The 17,141-nt window shown below is 43.5% G+C and overlaps 1 protein-coding gene across 6 annotated transcripts in view; it reads left to right on the top strand.

Annotated features, from left to right (window-relative positions):
- Window positions 1-17,141, top strand: part of WSB2 (WD repeat and SOCS box containing 2) — a 126,264-nt gene that overhangs the window by 18,704 nt on the left and 90,419 nt on the right. For all 6 annotated transcript variants that reach the window (XM_029619553.1, XM_029619556.1, XM_029619555.1 and 3 more), the window contains 3 exons: window positions 1,306-1,477; window positions 11,446-11,702; window positions 15,479-15,610. In XM_029619553.1, coding sequence (XP_029475413.1) covers window positions 1,306-1,477; window positions 11,446-11,702; window positions 15,479-15,610 — 561 coding nt within the window. The remainder of the gene's footprint in view (window positions 1-1,305; window positions 1,478-11,445; window positions 11,703-15,478; window positions 15,611-17,141) is intronic.

Raw genomic sequence — 17,141 nt, forward strand, 5'->3', positions numbered from 1 at the left:
CTGTAACCACATCCTCTGACAATGAATTCCAGAGCTTAACTATACGCTGAGTGAAAAAAGAATTTTCTTTGATTTGTTTTAAATGAGCTACTTGCAAACTTTGTCATTTGCCGAGCTGCGACGTAATCTTCCTTACACACCTTTTCCAGGTATTACCGCTGTACGTGCAGGCCCAGGAGGATGCAACTCCAAAGGCAGCCTCCCACCATGTTCGGGAGCTTTGGTACATCCCACTGGTTCTGGATTCACCCGTCTGAATGCTAAGAAGGTAGAAATTACTACATACCTGATAATTTCCTTTTCTTTAGTACAGACTAGTGAATCCACCTTCCCGCCCTGGTTGTACTATTGTCCTCTTGCATGTCTGTGTGTTCCAGGGGTTACTGGTAAGTGTTACTCCAGTCCTGAGAATAGTGCTAATATATTCTTTGTCTGAGCTCAGTGTTTTCCTGTTGCCTGAATGCTGGAATGGTTATCTGTTAATCAAGTTTTGTTAGTTTGTCCACAGTTGGCTTTTGCAGAGAATACTGGCAGGCTGATGTCACTGTAGTGGTATATATATACCGTGATGTCAGCTTTGCTCTGTCTCCATCTGCTGGTAGAGGTGCATAACCTACTGGTTCTGGATTCACCTGTCTGTACTAAAGAAAAGGAAATTATCAAGTAAGTAATAATTTCTCCATTGCTTAAATGCTGTCAGACAGCATTGTGGGCTTGATGGTACTTTGGTCTGACCCATTTGGTATTCTTAGACATGCGTTTGTTTTCTTTTTTCGGGGTTTGGCTGTTTCCTCCTGCTCCTTTGGGCTTCCAGCTTAGTTAAAACTCTGGCTGGGATCCTGTGTTATGGGCCTTCATTAACAACAGTTTGGATATTCTTTCCACTTATTTTATATCCTCTCCAAAGTCACCTAGCCCAGGCTGCAGCTGAGGGCTGTGAATCAGAGCTATTAAAGAAACCCTGCAATCATGGACCCTCTGGGCCACTAAATGTTATATTGCATCACAGGTGCTAACAGTTCTGTTTGCACAGCATCTCCAGCCTTGGCCACCTTAGGGAAGGGAAGACCTGATCCAAGAATTCAACCGGGGTCTTCCACATGGCAGTGCACAGCACTGCCACTGTTCCACCAGACCGGCCCATTATGCATGTTTTTATTGAAGTGGCAATAATGATAGATGGTGCGTTATAGCTGTCCTTGTCATACACTTTAGAAATACTACAATATGGATAGATGGTGCAGCTTTAGCTAGTAGTAGGAGGGATGATAAACTTCTGACTCTGTTTTCTCCTTCTTTCTGCAGATGTGCCTCTCCTGCTGGCAGAGCTGAGGCCAGGCCAGGCACAACAGTTTGATTGGAAGTCATGTTGTGAGACATGGAGTGTAGCTTTCTCTCCAGATGGTGCATGGTTTGCCTGGTCCCAAGGGCACTGCATTGTGAAGTTGATCCCATGGCCGTTGGGGAACACCAAACTGTGAGTGACTTATGTCTGTTAGGGGAAAGAAGGACCCTTTACTTGCAATACCCTTCTCACCAGCAGCACTAGCAACAAGGCAAAATGAAATCCTCCATTAGATTGACAGATATTTTAAGATGGAAACTTTTGAAATTACCAAGGTCCCATCAAATTCCTTAAATCATGCATTATTCTAAAAAGATATTCTCTTTGAACACATCTTTGAGGCACTCTATCATGGAACTTCCTTTCCAGATTCTCTGGAGTTCTTCATCCTTCTGTCACTTTAGAGAGTGCTAGTCTTGCATTTTTTTTAGACCAAATCTGGCAGTGCAAGTTCAGATCCTCTTTGATTGTCCCTGCATGGGTCATTTTATATCCCTGTTTCTCCTTTCCAATCCCAGCTCTGCTCCTGATAGTGTCTGACCTTGTGTGAGTCACTTTATGTCCCTGTGCCTTCTTACCTAGTTATAATTGGGCAGTAACAACAAAATTGCTCCTTTTCTCTACTCCCCTTTGAAAGTTGTTATGCTGCTCAGACACCAATATAAACATCCAGAGAAGGCGGTTGGTAAGTTAATTGCAATTGTATAAAACATATTGGGAATTTTGTTTGAATTAAAGACAGCAGAGCAAATCTCTCTCATCGTCATTCTCTTGTCTCCAAGCTGTCTCATAATAAAATGAATGACTTGATATACTTGTTTGCAGAGTTCTAGCAGTCATGTCAAACCTAGAGAAAAGTGGATTCTTCTCAGGTTATGATACCTTTATTTTTTTTAACTTATTTTTTATTGGATTTCAGAAACAAACTGCAGAATTTGCACTTTGGTTCCTATTCCATGAAAGTCTATACATTCAGTTATAAAATACATAACTGAAGCGACAGAATTAACATTTTTACAACCACTCTCTAATGATCCTTTCTTTTCTTTCTCCCCAAACCCACTGATAACTCATGACTCCACATCTTAGTAACGTAATATATGACAGCATATAAAGAACAAAATGGTCCATCTAGTTTGCCCAGCGAGATTTTGTATTTATTTATTTATTTATTTTAAGGGTGGTATAGCATAGTTGTGTCTCAGCAAAGTTCAGACTACAGCATTGGAATGGAGAATGTTGTTATAGTGTTGTAGCAGTTGCAAAGAGTTGGAATAATTTGAAGATATTTGGGGTAAAGAAAGCACCTCATTCAGCTGTAAGTATCTTGTCTTGGAGAGGAGCTGCTCCAATCAATAGGAGGCAGTCTAGAGCACAGCAGCAGAAATTCCATAATACAATCAATAACCATAAGAAAAAGCTCATTGTCCTGGGTGAACCAGTCATCAGAGGTACTAATCTGGGAACTCTTTTCGAGGGAAACGCTATAGTTAAAAACTTTCCAGGATTAATGGCTGGTAGAAATGCTATTCAAATAGTCAGTGCGATCAAAGAAGAAAGCAAAGACTCTGAAGTTGATATTATCATCCATTTGAGAATCAATGACCTTGCTAGAAACAACATCCAAGAGGTACAGAGAGAGTTCCAGTCTCTGGCGAAGCAGATTAATTACATGGCGAAGACTATTGCCTTTTCAGAAGTGTTACCTGTTCATGGAAAGGGGAAAGAGAGGCTAATCCATATAGATAACTTCAATGCATAGCTCTAAACTTGGTGTAAGGAACAAAGTTTGGATATATTGGAGGCTGGGGCCATTTATGAAACAGTAAGAGGCTCAGTACCAAAGATGGCTTACATCTGTCTGTGGCAGGAAAAAGGATCCTAAGAGAGAAATTCAAATCCTATGCCATAAGGCATTTAAACTAGACGTCAGGGGTGGCAGAAGGACTTTGGAATGTCACTTCCCAAATACAAAGGAAATGGGTGAAGGGGATAACAAAAGTCATCTGAATAAGACACAAAACAAGTCCAAGAAAAGCAATAACCTGAATGAGAAAAGCCAGGAAGCTATGAGCACAAATGCTCATAGTCTGGGCAATAAAATCCCAGACATGCAAGCCCTAATGGTGGAGGCAGACATGGATATTGTTGCTGTTACGGAGACATAATTCACGGATTCTCATGATTGGGATACGGTCATACTGGGCTATAACATATTAAGGAAGGACAGAGAGGACAGAAAAGGGGGAGGAGGAGAAGCTCTTTATGTCAAAAACAACACCCAAGTAACTGAACTGCAAGGAATATGGTGTAGAGAAGAAACATTACGGGGTTGTCCTAAAAAAAGATGATTATGCATCCATTTTTACAGGCCTCCGATTCAAATAGAAGAACTAGACAGAAATCTGGTTGAAGACATCCAAAAGGTGGGAAAGAAGGGAGAAGTGTTGATTGTTGGAGATTTTAATCTGCCAGACATATACTGGAGAATCCTTCTGCTGGACGTAGATTGGAGAATCCTTCTGTGGAATCTAACAGAAGTAGAGGGATAGTGGATGCCTTGCAAGAGGCTCTGTTCAAACAAATGGTAATGAAACTCATGAGGGAAGGAGTTATACTTGACTTAGTGCTCACTAACGGGGATAATGTCTCTAATGTCTGGGTGGGTGCCCACCTCAGCACCAGTGATCATTAAATGATATCGTTTGATATCGCAAATAGGATACGGAGAAGTTGCACAAAGACCTGAGTTTTGAACTTCAACAATACAGACTTTGTTGAAATGGGGACGTACCTGGAGGTAGAACTAGAAGACTGGGGAAAAAATGAGAGAGGTGGAACAATAGTGGGCCAAACTAAAAGGAACAATTTACAAAGACAACTAATCTATATGTTAGAAAAGTAAACAAAAGCAAGAGAAATAAGAAACCTATCTGGTTCTCAAAGGAGGTGGCTGATAAAATAAAAGCAAAAAGAACAGCATTCAGGAAATATAAAGGATCCCAAAAAGAGGAACACAGGGAAGAATATCTGGTGAAACTGAGGGGAAACTAAGAAAGTAATCAAGAAAGCAGAAAGTCAGGTGGAAGAAAGGATTGCCAACGAGGTAAAGAGAGGTAACAAATCATTTTTCAGATACATCAGAGAAAGGTCCAAAGTGGTATTGTGAAATTGAGAGACAAAAAGAAATAGCAGAAATATTAAACAAATACTTTAGTTCGGTGTTCACTAAAGAAGACCCTGGAGAAGGACCGTTGCTAGTTAACAAGACATTGGAGAGGGGTGGAGTAGACGAAACTCCATTTACAGAAGAGATTGTATGGGAAGAGCTAGGAAAACTGAAAGTGGACAAAGCCATGGGGCCGGATGAGATTCATCCTAGGATACTGAGGAAGCTCAAAGATGTGCTGATGGGTCCGCTGCACGACCTGTTCAATAGATCCCTGGAAATGGGAGTGTAAACTTTAGGGGGCGGATTTTAAAAAGGTTACGCGCGTAACCCTTTTAAACCCGCTCCTGTGCGCGCTGAGCCTATTTTGCATAGGCCCGACGACGCGCGTATGTCCCGGGGCTTGAAAAAAGGGACAGGGAGAGGGCGGGGGCGGGACCGAGGCCTCTGGCACAGCGGCTGGTCCAGGGGATTGCGCGCCGGCACGCACAACCTACGCCTGCCCAGAGGCAGGCGTAAATAAGAAAACAAAGGTGGTGGTGGGGGGGGATTTAGGTAGGGCTGGGGGGCGGGTGAGATAAGGGAAGGGAAGGTGCGGGGGGGGGGGGGACGGGGACGGAAGGAAAGTTCCCTCCAAGGCTGCTCTGATTTTGGAGGGGCCTCGGAGGGAACGGGGTAAACCATCGGGGCTCCCCTAGGGCTCGGCGTGCACAAGTGTGCACCCCCTTGTGCGTGCCGACCCCGGATTTTATAACATGGGCACAGCTGCGTGCCCATGTTATAAAATTGGGTGTAGATTTGTACGCGCCGGGTAGCGCGCACAAATTATGCCTGCGCGTAGCTACTAAAATCTGGCTCAAGGTGTAACAGAAGTTACCCCATTTCTTCATTTCTGTTCTCTAGCCAGAAGGGTATTTGTGTTTACACCAAGCCCTTTTGAATTCCATTACTTTTCTTGTCTTCATACCTCCTCTGGCAGGGCATCCCATGCATCCATTACCCTTTCTAAGAAGAAATATTTCCTGATATTTATTTAATCTGCTTTTTGGCACTTCAAAGCAGATTATATTCAAGTACTATAGGTATTGTAGCTGTCTTTCCCCTTGGAGTTTCATATTGCAGTACCTAGTTTTACAGCTCCCTTTCTATCAATATTTCAGTATTTAATTTGTGTTTATTTTGCATGTCTTTTCCCAGGTGTTCTTCAGGCTAACAGTATTTGTTTCCATCACATAGTCATCACACTTCAATAATAGAGGATGACTGTTTTTCCAATTAACTAGAATTACCCTATGACTAGCTAACAGTTTATTTTTCTGTCGAATTAGCCATTACTTGTGAGGTAACATCATTCAACAGCACTGAACAGACTTGTTCCCCCAAGCTGTAGCACTTTTAGCTCTTCTGAGCATGTGTGGGAGGTACTGCTGGGGTGCTGCTGCATAAGCCTTCCCAGTCATTTTTTGTTCAAGCTGAAGTATGGAAGTGTACTTCGTGTCTCCTATATTTTTTTACTTCAAACTTGCAATTTTCCTTCAAGAATCTTATTCAGCTTTGCCTTGCTGCTTCTACAGTCGCCCAAATAATGCTTTTAAGTGCTACCAAAAAAAAAAAAACCAGAGAGGAATCTTTCCTCTCACAGGATGTCAGACTACAAGAAAAAGCCTACAACGATGAGTGTTCAAAAACTGCCTGTGTGCAAAAGTAATGTCCTTCACTGACAGACCATAAGTTATGCTGTCGCTGTCTGGAACCAGACCATGACCAAAAAAAGTGTGAAACCTGTGGATGGATGTCCCCGCAATCACAGTGCTGCAGGACCATGTGCATGGAAGAGCTGCGTAATCTTTCTGGAGTGGTAGTAGATCTTTCTCTCACAGTGCAGCATCATCTGCCTCCTCGGCAAAGCCTTTGATTTGGAGCCATTCCAAAACTCCCCCAATCGTGAAGTAAGCAACCATGGGATTGAGTTCAGCTGCTTGGATGCCATCGAATCATAAGAGGCATCACTCCCTTGAGCCAGCCCTATCTGCATCAAAGAAGCATAATCAGCCCTTACAAGGTGCATTGGTGCTGGCATCATTGGCATAGGTCTCATCCCAATATGAAGCATTGAAGCACCGAAAGATTGATGTATCCAAGCATGCCTATGCTGCTTTGAAGCATGGTGCCCTGACACACTCAAAGCGCTCAAAAAATGGTGCATCGATGCATCTGCTGCATGATACATCGGTGAATCCTACAATGCACGATGAACCAGTGCAAGTTGTGCTGATGCACTTGATGCATCTTGACTCTTCTGATGAAGCAATGTTTTTTCCACTTTATGTCTCGGTATACCTGATGTGGACCATGATGCATTTGACTCATCATTTTGTTCTCTGATGTCCTTGGTCTTTCCTTGAGCATACAGCCTAAAAGGAGCTCATGATCCTCTACATTATCCAGATTCCGCATCACCTTCCTGGAACCCAAGAAGATTACCTACATAAAAATTTGCTAGCATCCAAGAACTACAGGAGAAAGGACAAAGAGTAACCTTACCTGTTCCATTGGCTAATAACCCCAAGGTTGATAGCAGAAGGTTTTGCATTACAAACCCCGGACCCTATCTGTTTGATAGTACCAGTGTCCTCAAATCCATCATATATCAGACTGCAGGAACCAGTTCTAGATTCAGAAGATGTCCCTCCACTAACCCCAGCCCAAAGGATATAGCAGTCCTATAACCAAGCTGTAAGGTTAGTGAGAAATTCTTTCTCATAGGACAATCAGGATGATACTCCTCACACATGATGACATCAGATGGAGCCCAAAACGTATGTCAAAATTTTTGGAACTTTGACTAAGCACACTGAGCATATCCAACTTGCACTATATCACTCGCCCACGCGAGGTCCCTCTTTAGTCTCTTTTTCTTTTCTATGGAGCTTTCTCCTTGCGGTTAAGTGAGCCCTTGGCGTTTTCCTTAGAAAATTGTCTTTGAAAAATGTCACCATTTAATTTTGGTTTTTTCACGTTTCCATCAATGCCAGATCTCTCTCGGTTCCTCTCCTTAGGCTCCTTAGTCAGATTTTTGGGCAGCATTGGTAAGTTTATTTTCGCTTCTGTTCCCCCATTGGCCCGGTGTCTTGGTGATCGCTGGATTCGACCTCCCGCTGTTACTGCTCTCTTTATTTCCCTTTTCGTTAGTCATGGCTGCATCTGGTTTTCGTCGATGCCCCCAATCCCCCAAGGACCATGTCCATCATGGATCATCACGAGATATGTGTTCTCTGCCTGGGGGCATCACATGACATTCAGGATTGCCACATGTGTGCCTAGATGACCCCTAAGGGACATCGAGCTCGACTTGATAAGGTGGAGAAACTCTTCAGGTTCAGAAAGTACGAGCCATCGATGATGGCATTGGTGGCATCTGCACCGATGGATGCACGCCAACAATATTGGCAGGGCCTTCGGTTCCGTCTATGCCGTCGGTTGGTAGTGGTGCCGGAAATCGGACCCTGTTGGTCTCTTCCAGGTTGAAGACGTCGGGTTTGTTGTCATCTACCTCTGCATCAGGGAAAGACCAGGCCAAGCACTGAGGGAAGCTGAGGAAGCATCGGCACTGATAATCTTTGATGCACAGTGTCAGGCTCACAGAGGCGCCTGCTCATGCCATGATGCACCCGAAGTGACCCCGCAGTGAGGACTGCCAATCCTCCATCGATGTCGCAGGTCCTTGATGGTCTCCACTGTTCCTGGTGCCAATTGCTGATCCACCTTGGGGTTCTGAGGAATATCTGGCCATCCCTCCTTTCTCCCAGTCAGTGTTGGCATCGGCAACTTTTGAGGAGGGGCTGGAGCGGAGAGTCCAGCTGGCGGTTGAATGATCGCTGCAGAGCATCGTGCTTGTGGCACTGACGCTGCCAATGCTCACGCTTTCCGTCCTGGAACTGCTGCTGGAACGGCTCAGTGTGCTCATCGGTGCGTTACTGACCCACCTGGCATCTATTCCCGGGAGGCCATTGATTCATGATGGGGCCCCCGATGCTTCCCTGACTAATATGGTGCTTGTTGCTGGTTCCTCCGAGGAGGAAGTTTCATCAAGGCCAGCAGGGATGCGGAGGCCTGCAATCCCCCTGTCTAGCTTTGCTGAGGCTGGCACTGGTGCCACAGGTGCCCGTGCCACTGGACGAAGGCCGAGCACTTAGGGCCCCATCCCCTGTGGACTACAGTGAGGGTGAGGCTCCATATGACCCCTGGGGGATGACACTGCAGATTCCTCCTCCAAGAACTTGAAGGGTCTCCCCTCAGAGCCTTTTCCTCCAGAGGAATGAAGGAAATCTCCACCAGAGGACTTAAACTTCGCAGGTTTTGTGCAGGCGAAGTCCAAGGCCATCCCTTTTCAGTTATTGATGGAGGAAGATGTCATGTACAAATGCTGGAAATCCTCCAGTTCGTGGAGGCTCCTAAGAAGATTGTGATAGTCCAGGTGCACGAGATCCTTAAGGAGTTGCTGCTGAGGATCTGGGAACAACCCCCTCATAGTTCCTCCCATGAACAGGAAGGCAGATGGTGTTTACTTAGCCAGAAGGCTACTGGATTTGAGAAGCATCAGCTATCACACCAAACAGTGGTGGTTGAATCCACCATCAAGAGGGCCAAGTGCTCTCGGACCCACGCTCTGTGCCTCTGGGGAAGGATCACAGGGCGATGGATGCTCTTGGGAGGAAAGTATTCCAGGGAGCCATGCTCATTGCCCCCATTGCCTTCTACCAGCTCTACATGAGCCAATAATTGCGGAACCTCTGAAAGCAAGTGCAGGAGGTGGCTGAGCAGCTGCTTCAACAGCAACAAGACACCTTCATGTCGCTGGCGCATAAGGGCCTGGAGTGCGGAAAACACAAGGTTTGTACAGCCTACAATGTTTTCGAAATGGCATTGAGATTCTCTGCAGAGGGAATTTGCGCCCATAGAATGGCATGGCTGCGGGCCTCAGATCTCAGACAAGAGGCACAGGAAAGACTTGCTAACTTACCGTGTACGGCAGAGAATCTCTTCGGAGATAAGGTGAAGGATGTGGTAGCCCATTTGCAGGACCACCATGAGACACTCCAACAGTTCTCCGCCAGCACTTTTGACCCACCCTCCTCTGCTAGGAGGTTGGCAAGACAGGGTCAGAGGAAGTCTTTCTACCGCCAAAGGAAGTACTATCTTCTGGCCCCTCACTCCCGCTAGCAGCGGGTGAGTTCCCGTTGCTGTCCCAGGCAGCAGAGAGCTCCAACGCCACAGCCGGCGCCCCAGTCAAATCTCAGGTCAAGTTTTTAACTGGATCGTAGGGAGCATGGAATGAAAGTGAAAGGGGCTAGACTCAGGAGTAATCTTAGGACATTTTTTTTTTTTTTTACAGAGAGGATACTGGATGCATGGTGATGGAAACAAAAACAGTATCTAAATTCAAGAAAGCATGGGATAAATACAGGGGGGTCTCTGAGTGAGTGATGGGAATTGTAAAACTAAATTAGATGGGCAGACTAGATGGGCCATTCAGTCTTTTTATACTTCATATTTCTATCTTTATCAATAATACTTGCATGAACATTACAAATAACGTGCATTAATGTGGTTTTAGTACACATTGTGCCAGATTCAGTGTTTAACATGTGCTACTGTATTAACACCACTTAATAAATAAGCCCCTATGTGTATACGGTATTAGGTTCTGTATTAGAAGGTACCACCCAGGAAAAGGAACTTGGAGTCATTGTGGATAGTATATTGAAATCTTGAACTCAATGTGCATCATCAGTTAGAAAAGCAAATAGGATGTTAGGCATTATTCAGAAGACAATTTATTTATTCAGTTTATTTAGATTTTTATATTCCACTTTTCGCCACTTCAAACTGTACATCAAAGCAGATTACATTCAGGTACTGTAGGTATTTCCCTATCCCCACAGGGCTCACAATCTAATTTTGTACCTGAGGCACTGGAGGGTAAAGTGATTTGCCCAAGGTCACAAGGAGCGACAGTGGGATTTGAACCCTATTTTCCCTGGGTTGTAGCTCGCTGCCGTATCCACTCCATAGAGAATAAAACTGAGACAATCATAATGCCTTTGTGCAATCATACCTTGAGTATTGTGTGCATTTCTCTTTAACTCCAAAAAGATATAGTAGAACTAAGAAAGCTACAGAGAAGGGCAACAACAATTTATAAAGGGCATGAAACAGCTCCCTTATGAAGAAAAGCTATCATGTTAGGGCTCTTCAGTTTGGAAAAGAGGCTGAGAGTAGATTTGATGGAGGTTTTGTAAAATCATGAGTGATATGGAACACTTTTAAGAAGGAATGATTATTCCGATATGTATTCTTTCAAATAGTACTAGGACTGGGTAATAGAAGGTTGAAAACAAATGTAAGAGTATTTTTTTTCAAGCAGCCTCTCAATTAAGTTGTGGAATTTGTTATTGGAGGATGTGGTCAAGGTTAATAGTTTTAAGCTGGATTTGAAAAAATAGTTATACAAGTTTCTGAACGGCAGCTTCATTAACAATTCTTAGCCAATTATTGGGCTTGCCATCTACATCTGGGTAATGAACTTTGGAATTGCTATCTACGTCTGTGCAATGAGGGACTATCCAATTAAAATCTGCTGGATACTATCCAGGTTACTTGGATTGGCTGTTTTTGGAGGCAGGATGCTAGGCTCTATGGATTATTGATCTGACCTATCATGGCCATGGCACCGCTTATGTTCTTACTCTCCTAACCCTTCACTAACAGTGCAACACAACACTGCAGGGCCGCAGCTTGCTCAGGTGATATAAGTATGCAGATAGTCTGAGAACCTTGGAGTTGTGATAAACCTACACTCTCTATAGTCCAGCAAGCTGTTGCTGGGGATCTCATCAGCTTTTTCTAATGTCTATTCTCTTCTTCATAGAATCCCCAAGGCATTTGACCATAAAAGCCACTGCCAGAAGGCTGCCGAAGTGAGGTCACGAGGGAGCAGCTTGAAAGAGAAGACTCTGGACTGTGGTCAGATTGTGTGGGGTTTATCCTTCAGCTTTTCACCTGTGCTGAACCAGAAGCAACTGTGGGAAACCAGTGAATTGCAAGCACCTTGCTCAGGCTTCTCCTGCCTGATCCTCGCCACGGGGCTCAATGATGGGCACATCAAAGTCTGGGAAGTGCGGACAGGTAGAGCAAGTTGTATTACATTCCACAAGTTGCTGCCCTTCTATGTACTGTGAATGATGCATTAGCTGAGACACCCTGCTGAACAGCTGTCATTCTGTATAGGATCATATGTTTTCAATTTCACTGACACACCCAAATGGCCTGGTATTGGGATCTGATAACTTATCTAACGTCAAGCTGCTACACCACCCAACAGTATCATCTGCTAGAGGCAGAAAATACCGGATCTCTGCTGCTAGCACCACCCCTAAATAGTGGCTGTGATGTCACAGTAGAAATCAGTATAATCTGCCTCCATCTGCTGGTAGAGGGAGATAACCTACTTGTCATGGCTGGACTGGTGTAGCAGGACTAATGGAAAGGAAATTAACATGTAAGGAAATTTCTCCATTTACAGGGCCAGTAACTTTAAAACAAGTATGCTGGTGCCCACACGTGTGTATGGGTACATGAGTGCTCATATGCTGGAATTTTAAATCGTGTGCATATGATGTAAAATATGCCTACCGTGTGTGCTCCTAATTTTAAGCGGTTGCTTGAGCAAATGTATTTTGCATATCTTCCTTGAGACTTTATTGGCTTTAATGTACGCAGGCATGCGGATTTTAAAATATGCTCATATGATGGACATTCCCAGTTTTACCAATTAGTCCACCAGTTTACTCAGTCCATCTCGAGGTCTTCCACATCCTCTGATTCTTCAGCCTGCACCCACCTCAGTTGACCCAGACTCCCAGTCGTTTTAGGCCTAAACAGATATTTATGCAGACTTAAACCTCATCAAGAGCAAAAGTAAACATATGCAGCTAACAGCCTGCCATGAACTGTGGCCACCAGATTTAAAATATGGATTTGTTCTTGTAAATTTTGGCCCCGCCCCCAACTCTGCCCCCTTTTTTTTTTTTTTAAACTTGCGAATGAGTGTATATGTGCATAATTTGCAGCTTTTAAAATTTGTGGCACTTACGCACAACCCATATACTCATGATTATGGACCTTTTAAAGTGAGCAGTGCTTTTAAAATTCACCCCTAAATGAATGGTAAAAGGGCAGCTAGTCCCGAGTATGATGTTGCCTCCCCTGTCCCCGGCAGAGTTAAACCATCCTCCCTCACCTCGCATCATGGCCCTTCCCCCTGGTAGAATTAAAGCATCCTGATCTTCCCGGTAGCCCCATCCTGTCTCCAAACTCTGCTTGCCACTAAACCATCAAAGGTACCTCCCCTCTTACTCAAGGAGTGTAAGGATTAATTAGTCTTACATGATTGATCTGACATTTAAATCAAATAAAATAAGGTCCCCGTTCATATAAAGAGCAGAATGTCTATACCTTTCTTGAGGTGGTAGATAATTTTATTATAGCAGCACAAGAATACAGTGGTTTTATATATGGTAGATATTGTTTGAAGTTTAACAGAGTAAATCGTTCTTGTTGCAATGATCTGAAAAGACCTTATGTCTAGCCCAAAGTTAACTTGCACATCATAAACACATTGCCAGTTAACTACCCAGCTTAATATAATAATTTAGCAAGGAGTGCATGAAGACTGCACGGGGACAATGTTGGGCTCTTTTATTTGCTGCAGTTGGGTCATCCTGGAGAATCAAGGTGCTGTTTTAGTATGGAGGACTGCCAGCTGGACCTCTGGCAGTAAAATGACAGGTTAACACCACTGTTTCAGGGCAGCAAACCTAGAGTTTACAGAAGTCTATGTAAATTGTGCAGGCAGGGGACAGATGCGGAGATTGGCTTGACCTGCAAAGGCTTGTGCCAGAATAATAACAGCAGGTACTCCAAACTTAATAGAGCAGGGTTGGGCTGAGCAGAGATAAGCTTCTGAATGTCTTTAACTGATAGGTTAAAGACCAGAGAGCAAAGTCACAGCATGTCACAAGATGATTGGTCAGCGAATACAGTGAAGAACCAATCAAAAGATTCTTCTTGCTTGGAAGATAAATGAAAGACATGGTATCCTTTTATTTTCGATAACAAAATTCTAAAATTGGATAAAATGGCACATCTAATTTCACAGACTAGTCGCTGCTTGTGTTGCAAAAATATATCATCAAAATCACTAAAAAAAACAAACAAAAAAAAAACCAACCAAAAATCCCTCCTAAAAACCATGATTTTCCTCCAACATTGGGCATCATTGGAGCTTTCATTCCAAATATTTAACTAGGCATTTAGAGGGAATCTAAACCAGAAAATTCCATTTCTAAAGATAAAATATCATTACATATTTAATAAATCTCCTCCTTTCAGCTGTGTTATCTGCAAATGTCATGGAAACCCTGTGAAGCTTGGAAATAAGAATCATCTTTATGGTGAAAAAAAGCTTTTGAGTCCAATTCTTGTCTGATTCCAGTTCAAAGCAAACCATCAACATGGATTTAGGCACCACTTTCTTCTGGAATGGCTTAAGTATTTGGGGAAGGTCCAAATTGTCCATTGAAAGTTGACTTTTCCCTTCAATTCCTTGGTGATCCTCATGCTGCTTGGCTGTAGGGGAGATAAGCCCTTATGGATGGCGGAAAGGCTTCTTCTGGAGTGCCAAGCACCTCATAGGAACAATGCTTAAACATTGCCAGTGGAAAAACGCCGCTTATTTTAGAGAAATTAAAATGCTAATTATTCTTCTTTAAAGGCATTTTCCAAATGTTCTTCTTTCCTATGTAGGACAGATTTATCACAAATAAGAGAGAATTATGTTCCTGGAGGGAGGAATCCTTCCTGTCAAGTAAATCCAAATGCCTAATACAAATTTTAGTATAATTGCTTGATTCACAAATTAAGAAGCTGTACCTTTTATATGAAAAATAAAAAATTCCAATATGGCCGGAAATGAGATATTCTGTATTTCCATGAAAGGTATTGATTTTGGGACCAGGAGAGTACTTTTCTACTCATTTTTTTTGTGAGGACAAGTAGCAGAGTTCAGTAGAAGGAGCCAACAGACTCAGTCTCACAAGCAGCCACTTTCACTCCTACAGCAGAAGAAACCCCTGCAAACTGACTCCTCTTTGTGTTATGCTGCTGCAGTCTGCATGGCTTTCTCCTCTAAACTTTCAGGTGCGAATTTTGTTTTTAGGGCCCCCTCCATCTAGTCTCCTGCCAGCACTACCATAATATGTGCGGGACCCAACGCTCCTTTAAGTTTGCCAGTGATGGGCAACCATATGGGAGAAACTCATTCTCCAGAGCTCAAAGAGTTATCAAACTCAGAATGTCCATATATCATTGGCACTCACCCAAGGAGACTCTGGAGCTGATGTAAAAAAAAAAAAATAATAAATTCATATATTGAGTCCAGGGTTATCTGAGGCAAAATGGAGGGATAAATTGTCACCTTTCCTTTTCTCTTTGACATAATGGAAAGACTTGCATTGTAAGGACTCAAAACCATCAGATCTGGTAAGAACTGACCTTGTAAGTCCTATTAGTTGAGGTCATCTTTGGACATTCTTCCACCACCTTATTTTCACTTAGATGAGTTCAAGGTACTTAGCACATCCAAGGTTTTGGGGGCTGTGAGTGCTCAGGAAGGCTCTGTATTATGGTAGACAGGTAAAAAAAGTAGGAACAGGTTGTGGAGGGGGGAGTTCCTTGATGCTGATATTATGCACTGGAGCCATGGAAGAAGGAGAATAACTGCTCCAGAAAGTGGCGCTGAACCCTTACAGCCCTCAGTTGATACGGGTTCTGGGTGGGTGATGAGAGACTGTGTGGAGCACATGGTGGTGAAGGTGAGCTGAAAGCTATATTCCTATCTGCAGGATGCCTGCTCTTTAACCTCTCTGGACACTTGGATGTTGTGAGAGATCTCAGCTTCGCTCCCAATGGAAGTTTGATCCTAGTCTCTGCATCCCGGGACAAGACCCTTCGTATCTGGGACCTGAAGAAAGATGGTATGTACAGTACGGCATGCTAACATCTTCTGAAGTCAATGAAACTGGCATCAGGGCAACTTTACCAGAAACACAGGATACTCACTATAACAGTTTGTGCTTATCCAAAGTGGAATAAGTGCATTTGGGCCTCTGCTATGTGAGTAACAAATCCCATACCAAAGAGGAAACCCTTTGCTCTCACTGTTCGCTGCACTGTTGTCATTTAAATTGTTGCAGTGCAGTGGGGTTTCTTTGGCTGATCCTTCACAAACAGTTTTGGCTTTTGCATTTGCTTTTTTTCCCCTCTAGTGTTCAGTAGAATTTGATGATCCTGTATATTATAATTAGACTACTATACATTGGATTCACCAGAAAGTGGGAATATCTGCAGCTCTTCTTTGCTCTCCCAGATCCATTTTTCAGTTAGAGGGTTCTGTGATGGATAAACTTCCAACTTTCTAGCTGAGATATGTTTTGGGATTTAAGGGTCATGGTATTGTGCATGTAATGCTCTGATTGTAAGGAGGGTTATATTTAAAGATGTGATAAAGGCACAGCCTTGGCCAGGGGTTTTCAATTCTGGACCATGAGAACTGTAAAGAGGCCTGGTTTTCAGGATGTCCTCATTGAATAATCATCATGTATATTTGCACATGATCCAGTGATTTTCAACCATTACCAAGTTGATGGGCTCCAAGGCCCCTTTCCCCCAGATGCTTTACTTTGCAAAAGGTATTTCAGCCGCCCTAATTCATTTTATATATCTCGCTGAAAGGAATACAGAAAACCTTTCTTTTCTTCCCTTGGACAGCAGTGAGGCAGACTGCTGTTACCCTCAACTCCTCAGAAAGGATAGGCTAAGAGTAGAGGCAAACAACCCTACTCATCTCTATCTCCTCTCTGATTTGTCAGGCAGGCAGGAAAGAGAGGGCAGACTACCCTGCTAATTTCCAACTCTTATTTGCTTCGTGGGTGGCCAGGGAGGAGGCAGACAGCCCACTTGTTCCTAGCTTCTTTCTCCTTCATTGAATGAGGAGGCCAAAGATTGTCTTGTTCATTCTCATCTCCTTTCAGTTTTGGCAGTTGGGTGGGAAACGGCAAGCCGCAGTTACCAAGGCACCCCTTATGTGGAGAACCACTGGTGCACAGAGTTGGGGGTTAATTTCTATTTCTCAGTCGCAAGCAGGACTAAATTAGCAATGACATGGATGATGTCATCTGATGTTGAATGGTTCCTCCATAAGCTCATAGAACTTTCGCTGTACTGAGTATGTGCAGGACTTCCTTACTGAGTATTGCCTTGTGAGCCCCTCAGTCTTTTTCATCGAGGCTTCTGTATGGGTGTGTACCCTATCTTTCTTTATTTTTTTTTTCCTTCATTAACATCTTACTCTCCATTTTTTCTAGTTGCCTCGCTGCCTTGGCAGCCCCAAATCAGCACTTTTCAGTGCTATAAAGAAAAGGATTTTATTTTCTTCACAAGATGTCTGGCTCTAAGAAGTCCTTATAAGTAGCTTTAAGGACTGTATATGTGGTAGGAAAATGTCCA

This window comes from Rhinatrema bivittatum, chromosome 11 (genome assembly GCF_901001135.1).
Source record: "Rhinatrema bivittatum chromosome 11, aRhiBiv1.1, whole genome shotgun sequence".
NCBI classification, from domain to species: Eukaryota; Metazoa; Chordata; class Amphibia; order Gymnophiona; family Rhinatrematidae; genus Rhinatrema; species Rhinatrema bivittatum.